The 8,950-nt window shown below is 39.1% G+C and overlaps 1 protein-coding gene across 2 annotated transcripts in view; it reads right to left on the bottom strand.

The window, feature by feature from the left end:
- Positions 1-3,085: 3,085 nt before the first annotated feature.
- MED4 (mediator complex subunit 4) overlaps positions 3,086-8,950 on the bottom strand; it is a 25,478-nt gene continuing 19,613 nt past the window's right edge. For both annotated transcript variants that reach the window (XM_005861405.2, XM_005861406.2), the window contains exons 5-7: positions 7,830-7,916; positions 6,455-6,586; positions 3,086-3,367 (exon numbers count right to left, since the gene is read on the bottom strand). In XM_005861405.2, the coding sequence (XP_005861467.1) occupies positions 3,195-3,367; positions 6,455-6,586; positions 7,830-7,916 (392 nt within the window). In that variant the 3' untranslated portion in view covers positions 3,086-3,194. The remainder of the gene's footprint in view (positions 3,368-6,454; positions 6,587-7,829; positions 7,917-8,950) is intronic.

The raw sequence follows: 8,950 nt of genomic DNA on the forward strand, positions 1-8,950 counted from the left end.
GGTGGGGGGGTGGGCAGGGGAGAAGTGGGGAGGAGGTGAGATGGCTATGGGGGCACTAGACCACATCCAGTATGGCAAATATTCCTTCTTACTGACTGACCTGATTGGCCCAAGAAACCTTTTCAATATAGCAACCAATCAGTCAATGCGAGATGAAGGGTAATTGAAACCTATGCCATATGATCTCTAATGCTAATATTTGATTCTATATATCAGAAGGTAAGGCAGTTAAGACACTTTAAGAGGTTTCAGCAAAAGATTTAGGGGCAAATAGGCCTTAAGAAATTTAAGTAACAACTGTGTGGCAACAAACTCCTTTAAATGGCCAAAAGGTCAAGTTGTTTATAAGAAAATCACTTTCCGGGGACTCTTCCCCCTCCCTACATGGGAGTCAGTTCTGTGGAACCCTTTTCCCCCTCCCTACTTGGGAATCAGTTCTGTGGGACTCTTCCCACTCCCTACGTGGGAGTCTGTACTTGTTCTTCAATAAATCTCCATCTTTGCTATAAAAAAAAAAAAGAAAAAAAAAAGAAAATCACTTTCCCATACATTCTAATCAGAGAGATATATCATGATCAGATTTAGTCTTATAAAAATTGTGGAAAAACATTTAAGTTGCAGATACAACAAAAATACTTGTTAACTTAAATATTAGCCAAATTCAGTTAAAATGGTCTTAAGTATATTATATATATTGGTATATAAGGGACCTCAACATGCCAACACATGTATCAAATAAAAAAGGAAATATCTTAGAGGATAAACATCCATTACACATTTAGTTAATAGTTTACACAGGCTCTTATGGGCTGAATCGCCCCCCCCCCCAATTCATATGTTAAACCCTAACCCTCAGTATCTCAAAATGTAACTATATTTGGAGATAAGACCTTTAAAGGGGTGATTAAGTTAAAATGACACCATTAGGGTGGGCCCTAATCCAATCTGTTGTCCTTATAAAAAGAGGTGATTTGGACACACAAGGGACACCAGGGCTGTTGGGTGCAGAGAAAAGGCCATGTGAAGACACAGCAAGAAGGTGACTTCTGGTCTCCAGAAGTGTGTGAAAATGAATTTGTTGTTTAAGCCACTAATCTGTTATTTTGTTATGGCAGCCTTAGCAAACTAAACTAATGGGTGACCTAAATCTCACAGCTTACAGAACTGCAATAGAATCCATAAACACTTGGTGTCATGGGTTCCCATACACTCTTTCCATGCCCAGCATCCTTAAATTGGAGCTTTGGCAGCATCTAAGCTATCTCTTAGAACCAAGTTCAAACTTTCCCATTCCCTGGCATTTGAAAACAGGGTATGAGGAGAACTTCTGATGTGGAAAACAAAATAACATGAAAAATTTCAAACATATCAGAAGTAGAAAACAGTACAATAAACTTCCATATACCCTACACCCAGATTCAACAAGCACCAAGATTTTGCTGTATTTACTTCAACTCTCTTCACCCTCTTTTCTTTTCCTTGGCTGTTGTATAATTTATTTAAAATTAACCAGCTAATATTTTATTATAGACTCTGTAATGGACATTACATGACTGTAATTTACATATTTTGGCATGTCATTAAAGCTTTTTTTTTTTTACAGTGTAAAATTTTTCTATTTAGAATTAGGCAGCTGGACTCAGTTTAGATGATCCCAATTTTGTTGGCAACATCCAAAGCATCATAGTCAGGAGCCAGTCGAACATATGCCTTCTTCTTGCCATCAGGCCTGATCAGGGTGTTGACCTTGGCCACGTCAATGTCATAGAGCTTCTTCACAGCCTGTTTGATCTGGTGCTATTGGCCTTGACATCCACAATGAACACCAGTGTACTATTGTCTTCTATCTTCTTCGTGGCTGACTCGGTAGTCAGGGGGAATTTGATGATGGCATGGTGGTCAAGCTTGTTTCTCCTGGGTGCGCTCTTCTGAGGATATGTAGGCTGCCTCCGGAGCCTTAGTGTCTTTGGCTGTCGGAAGGTGGGTGACGTGTGGATCTTCTTTTTTGTGTGGCTGTGGACACCTTTCAACACTGCTTTCTTTGCCTTCAAAGCCTTTGCTTTAGCTTCGGCTTATGGGAGGGGCAGGGGCTTCCTTCTTAGCTTTTGGCGCCATCTTTGTAAAAAGCTAAAGCAAATTCTTATTAATACAAAGGTAAAAAAATTGAACTGAGATAAAATACATTCTAAAATCTTTTTTAAGATCAAGTTTTAAAAAATTATTTTTTAAAAAACACTTTATTCTTTTTCTTCCAAAAAGAATGTCAGTGTGGGCCTTTGAGAAACCCACTAGTTGTGATCACTATTTATTATATCTCGTTCATTCACCCTCCAGAATTCTACCTAAGAATGTATAAAATGCAACTGGATTTACAGAAATAATTTTCTAAATTACACTGGAAGTAGTTTAAATTAAAACACGCATAAACAGTATAAACAAGTTAGTTTATTTTTAAAAATTACAATAATTACAAATAGTACAAATGGAGACATTTTTCCTGTTCCTGTGACAGAAGCTGACAACCTTCACTTTCAGTAGGGTTTTTGATATTTTGATATGAGCACATTCTGTGATATGCTGCCTTTAAAAAAAAATTTTTTCTAAATAATTCCAGGAAGCCTATTAGTGATATATACATGGGTCTTTACCTCAAATCTTATTTCTGGAACTACTATGTACAAGTCCAACACAACTAAACTAGAACAGGGTGAGAAGGCACTGAATTGAATAATCTTTTTTCCCAACAATAATTTTTCTTTTTTAAATCCTCACTCAAGGATATTTTCCATTGATTTTTAGAGAGAGTGAAAGGGAGGGGAAGAGACAGAGATATCTATGTGAGAGAGACACATCGATTATTTGCCTCCCTCACACGCTCTGCCTGGGGCTGGGGATCGAGCCTGCAACCAAGGTACATGCCCTTGACCAGAATTGAGCCTGGGACCCTTCAGTCCATGGGCCAATGCTCTAACCACTGAGCAACCAGCTAGGGCCCAACAGTAAATTTTGATAATTCTCTAAATATTCAACAAATGGTTTAGAACTAAAATCATGATTTTTGGCTTTAAAAAGTAAATCTGCTGTAATTTTTAATGGGCTGCACAATTCCACTATGGCCAATATTACCTTTTTTTTTACAGGTTTGCTATTGTTTAAGAAACAGAACTCTACAATATTCAATTCGGTATGCTTTTTTAATCAGAGTCACTACTACTGCTTGAGGAGTCTGTTGACATAACCTCTACATCATCTTCATTTTCTTTATTATGCCCTGGAGGTTCCAACAAAAAGTCATTACTGTGATTTGGTGGTAACATATTCATTGCCATATCATTTGATTGCCAGGGATACTGTGGAGCAAGGACATCTAGAGAAAAGAAAGAAGCACATGTAAGAATCTACTAGTGATTATTTACTTCTAGATAACTCTTCCCTCCATGCAATTATTTTGAAATAAGTATTTTTTTTAGGCTAGAAATCAAAACACTCATTTGGCCAAATTAACAAAGATCCAATTTATCCAGGAAGAGAGTAATGTTTTAGTAACTAGAACTTCTGATTTTTAAAAAGTCATACTTTATCATAAGTAACTATTTATATAGTCAGTAGATAATTTTTCTTTTGCAAAACATAATTACAAATCACATTATTTGCTATACCAATGGATGTATGTACATATACAAGGTGAGGCAAAGATAGGTGTACAGTGTGAGTACGCAACACGTTATTTTTTATTATTTACTAGAGGCCCAATGCACGAAAATTCGTGCAAGAGTAGGCCTTCCTTCCCCTGGAGGCTTTCCTCTGGTACCTGGGACCTGGGCTTCCTTCCTCCGGCTGCAGGCAGGCACCTGGGACCCGGGCTGGCTCCTCCCACCCCCCCGGCCCCGCCCCAGCTTTGTCAGGAATGACGTAGGGAAGACATCTGGTCTAATTAGCATATTGCCCTTTTGTTATTATAGATTCTTGTGTTACTTTCCATACAAACAACTGTACATCTACTTTTACCCCACCCTGTATGTTAGATGACATATTACTCTATATATTCTTTATATACATTATAAATAGTTAATGTATACTATACTATGCATTACAAGTTTAAACTGCCTTTTAAGCGTCAAATCCACTCTTCTCCCTTGATCCTAAAAATATTACTCCCTTGCCAGCAGCCACTTTTAAGCTTTGCCAGTAGAGGGCACTGGAGGGTCTCTATCCAAAGCATCTCTTGGATCTGATGCTTTCCTTACTCTTGTGCCTGGCTGGTGTACAGGACAAGTGGTGCTCACCTCCGAGACAGTTTCAGTGGCGTCCCAGAGGATGGTTTCCCAGGAAAGTTTCATCATTACCCCAAAGGGTAGCTTTCTAGCAAGTCTTGCTGGAATTCTAGTGGGTAATTTCCTGTTTGCCAGCTCTGGCCTGTGACACCTAACTTCTCTGCCATCCAGTGGGCCATGGCTATACCCCCTCTATTCAGGGCATCATGATATGAATGTAGGCCTTGGGATGGGGGTGGGAGGAACCTTGGGTACACTGACTTGCTATTAGATGTAGTAGCTGCTCCCCATAGCTGTTATTCCTTTAATAGTTAGTATCTTGTTACTATACTAGTTATTAATTCTTTAAAATTTCCTTGTCCACACTGCTGGTGTGGTTTCTGCCTCCTAAATAGACCTTGCCTGGCATATGATATGGAACAACTGAGGCCACTAAGCCAGAACAAGTGGAACACAGAAACTGAGACAGATAGCTGGACAAACTGACAGAGCAATTTACAGATACAGAAGGTCACCTCCCCAGAGATAACATCTAGGCCTCAGTTGTATTTCAGTTCCAGACCCAGAAAAGCAGCAAAACCAGATGGGTGACACCAGGTCCAGCTGCCATGACTAACGACCCCCTCCCCTGACACTGACTAATCAGTGAAGACCATGACCCTGAGGAGCACACCTAGAAAATGATGAAGATTCTGTTGAAACCCACCCCTGTGACCTCCCCTAAGGTTCCTGCCTGCAAGAGAGATAAAAACCTCAAGACGACCCAGCACTGGCTCTCCTTCCTAGGGGCACACCAGAACCTCCCCACCCCTTCTTCTTCCACAGGCATGCATCTCCTAAACTCTAAGGGATCCCAGGAGGCTTTCAACCAGGGCAGCAATGGGCAGCAGCAGTTCGTCCCAGGCAACCCCCTGAACCTGTCCCCAAGACCCCCATTTCTCTGACTTCTTAGCCAAAGCAGACCAGCCTAGGCTCATTTCCCCAGTCCTTTCTTGTTTCACTCCCCACCTTTATTAAATGTCCTCTAAAATTCACCTGGACTCCTGCTGTGAAATTTTTCCTGCACAAAGTAAAAAACCCACACACTATCAGCTGGCCTAGGCAGATCCTCCAACAGCCAGGTCCCCTTTCCATAACAAAATCACAAAGAGAAAAATGAGGCGATATCCATGGAAACTAATGCACAGTGAGTTCCCAGTTTGTACTTTAGATAATTAACGAAAATAATGCTTACAAAGCATTTTCAGTAACACAGGGACATCCTTACAAAGAGAAGAAAAAATATATATATATTTAGAGCACATTTTTAACAATGTAAATAAATAAAACAGAGGAAAATAATAAAATACTAAGTGACTGATGAAAAGGGTAGTATTTTCCTTTTTTAACTTTTAAAATGTTCTTCCAAATCAAAACAAGTCACTTCTATAAAAGATAACATATGGGAAACATAAAGTAACATACAAGAATAGCACAAACCATACTATATGCAAAACTTGAGCCAAGTCTCACAAAAATGATATTTCATAAAGTTATTAAAAGCCTATAAAAGCTTTGTTATTCATTTTAACTTGGGGTGTTTTAGGAGTGTATCTACTTTATCATCTTTAAACTCAAAATATGTATTTCTTACTGTTTATACAGTACGTCTCACAATTTTATTTTTTTTATTATTTTTTAATCCTCACCCAAGGATATTTTTCCATTGAGCTTTAGAGAAAGCGGAACAGAGAGGGAAAGACAGAGAGAAATATTGATATGAGAGAAACACATCGATTATTTGTCTCCTGCACGTGCCCCAACCAGGGCCTGAGCCGGGGAAGAGCCTGCAACCGAGGTATGTGCTCTTGACTGGAATCGAACCTGGGACCCTTCAGTCCACAGGGCTCTATCCACTGAGCCAAATCAGCTAGGGCTGTCTCACAATTTTAAAAACCAATGTTTAGAACAATAAAAATAATAAGAGAGAGCCCAATCCCTGAGAAAAATGGCATATTAACAAATGAGAGAAAGGTCAGTTTATTCTAATTTCATAACCTCCATCTAGAACAGTCCTTAAACTAAAGAGCAGAATAAACTGGCAGAAAACAGCTATTAAAATGAATCGGATCTGGTACCTCAAACTTGTGCAACAGCCAAAACTTCAGTCTGTCTGAAAGCATTCTTTTAATTAATATTACCTGGCAATCTGCCTGCCGCAAGTGCATCTCCAGGTAAATGACCATTCACACCATTAGTGGAAGGATTGTTCATTTGACCCAATAATCCACTTCTCATCTCTAAATCCGTTGGGTATGGTCTCCGTGGGTCCCCTAAAAACACACACAAACATAACAAACACCCAAACCCAAAACAGATGACTTTTAATTCGATTGGTTCATTTTGAAAAACTCAAGCTAAACTTTAAATTTTGAAATATGAAGGACATCTTATCAATTGTTACTAAGAGGATAATATATTTAATACATGTATTTTTATTTCTTCTCTAAATCTTCACTATAATATACTATTCTCTATATAAAAAAATGAAAGTTTGTCAATTTAGCAAAAATTCAAAATGACAAATTTAAAAAGTTAAAATGATCTTGATTCTTCTAACTTAACTGCATTATTTAGTATGAAAATAATGATACATAATCTGAGGGAGAACAGATCATGACACTTTTTTTTTTTTCTGATGGAAAGGACTGAATGCTTACTGGAAGAACTATCTAAATTAAAACTTTTTTCTAACCAATCTCGTTCATCTTGTCATTTAAAGACTAATTCTTTGACTTTCCAGTGGAGTATCAGGGGTGAGTAATCTTTATTTCCAATCATAAAAGCATACTAAATAGTTTGGGGCAGATCAAAACTGGGCCAGATTTGGACCAAATTTTTGATAATATTTCTCACAAACTCCAGTTACTGACCCCAAACAATGTAGTTACTCTGAGTTTTCTTCGTATGGCAAAATACCATCAGGAATTACTGAAGTTGAGATAACTATCTCCCACTCCTCCCAAGGCTGCTGCTCTACCTTAATGTCTCCATCTTATGTTTTACCCATTGTCTATTAATATAGTTGCAGCTTGTTACTCCCTTTGCTGTCTTTTTTACTCCAGCTCTTCCCAGTCCTGTGTGTTTGCTATTGGGCCGCTCAGTGCTCTATCTTTATCACCTAATAGCTGGAATTGTCTGTTTCCCAGGCTGGAATATTTGTGGAAATCCTAATGGCTCTAAAAAGTTGGCTTCTGGCCAGCATGGGTTTTACAGGCATATAAATCTATAGCTTTAGAATCATCACAAATTAACTTGTGCTTTTAAAATTATTTATTAAAAAATAAAAATAAAACAAACACAGGTCCTGGTGCCAATAGCTTTGTAGAAAACCAAACCAATAAAACCAATGACCTACATTCTTACTTATAAAACTTTAAAAATGTGAAAATACGTAGCAAATGTTACATAATTCTGTATTTAAATACATTCTATATCTAAATATTTTTCTCTATTTTAGTGTACAGTCATGTAAGAATTTTCACATATATCTAGTAAAAAGAGAAGTATTTTTACCTGGAACCCAGGTCAGTGGGGCACACACAGCATTACTTGCACTAATCCTATGTGCATACTTAATTATTTCTTCAGAGGAGATTGCACCTGAGAGAGTCAAGAGTTGAGTGTAAATACAGAAGTTTATAAATGCATAAATCATAGTTACATATAATACTTAATTTTTAAATGATTTGAAAATAGGATAATCTGAGTTACCTACCTTCCCTAATAATATCTGAATGCATAATGTGACTTAAATCATACATATATATTTCCAAACAAAAGAACAAGACATTCAGAAAAATCAACTGACATAATTAAAGTATTAAATTTGGGAGAAACCAAGACGGTGGCATAGGTAAACACCTGAAATTGCTGCCTCACACAACGACTTCAAAATTACAACTAAAAGACAAAAGGGACATCATCCAGAACCACAGGAAGGCGGGCAGAGGGGAAATTCTACAACTAGAAGCAAAGAGAAAAGCACACTGAGACTCAGAGGAGGTGCGGAAGTAAAGTGCAAAGGTACGGGGGCGCACTGAAAGGGCTGGCAACTGAGGACGCGGTTGTCTTTTTCAATCAGCTCCCAACTGCTCTGAACTCCAGTTCTGGGTGAGTCTCTGGGGACCCAGACTCATACGGGGAGAAACTGGACTGTCTGGGATCGGGCGGAACTCGAGGGCAGCTTTCTCTCAGAGGTGCTCGCAGTGATTACCACGGGACACAGACCCGGGGCCTCTTAGGGTAGGACTGAGGATCAGCCATAGCTGTTTGCTCCGCCCTGTTGATTCCCTGAGACCCCGCCCCACCCAAGCTGCCAGCAGAGGCTTTTGCATATGAATGGCCTGGCCCTTTGCAATCTAAAATTACCTAACAAACTGCAGCTGGGTCAGAGAGACCCAGAACATCCAAAAGAAGGCCCAAGGCCCCAAAACAGCTTGCACTGCTTCACAGCTGGGCCTCATCTGGGCACCTCCAACTCCCAAACACAGAAGAGGAATCTGAAGATCTCTCCATAGCTCCTGCTGAGTAGCCTCAGGCAGAGGCTAAATTAGTACCTCCTTAGAGATCTAAGTGCCAGTGTACCCAGTGGTCAGAGTGGGACCATCCAGATTACAACTCCTCAGATCCATAAG

The sequence above is a fragment of the Myotis brandtii genome, unplaced genomic scaffold (assembly GCF_000412655.1).
Source record: "Myotis brandtii unplaced genomic scaffold, ASM41265v1 scaffold15, whole genome shotgun sequence".
Taxonomy (NCBI): Eukaryota; Metazoa; Chordata; class Mammalia; order Chiroptera; family Vespertilionidae; genus Myotis; species Myotis brandtii.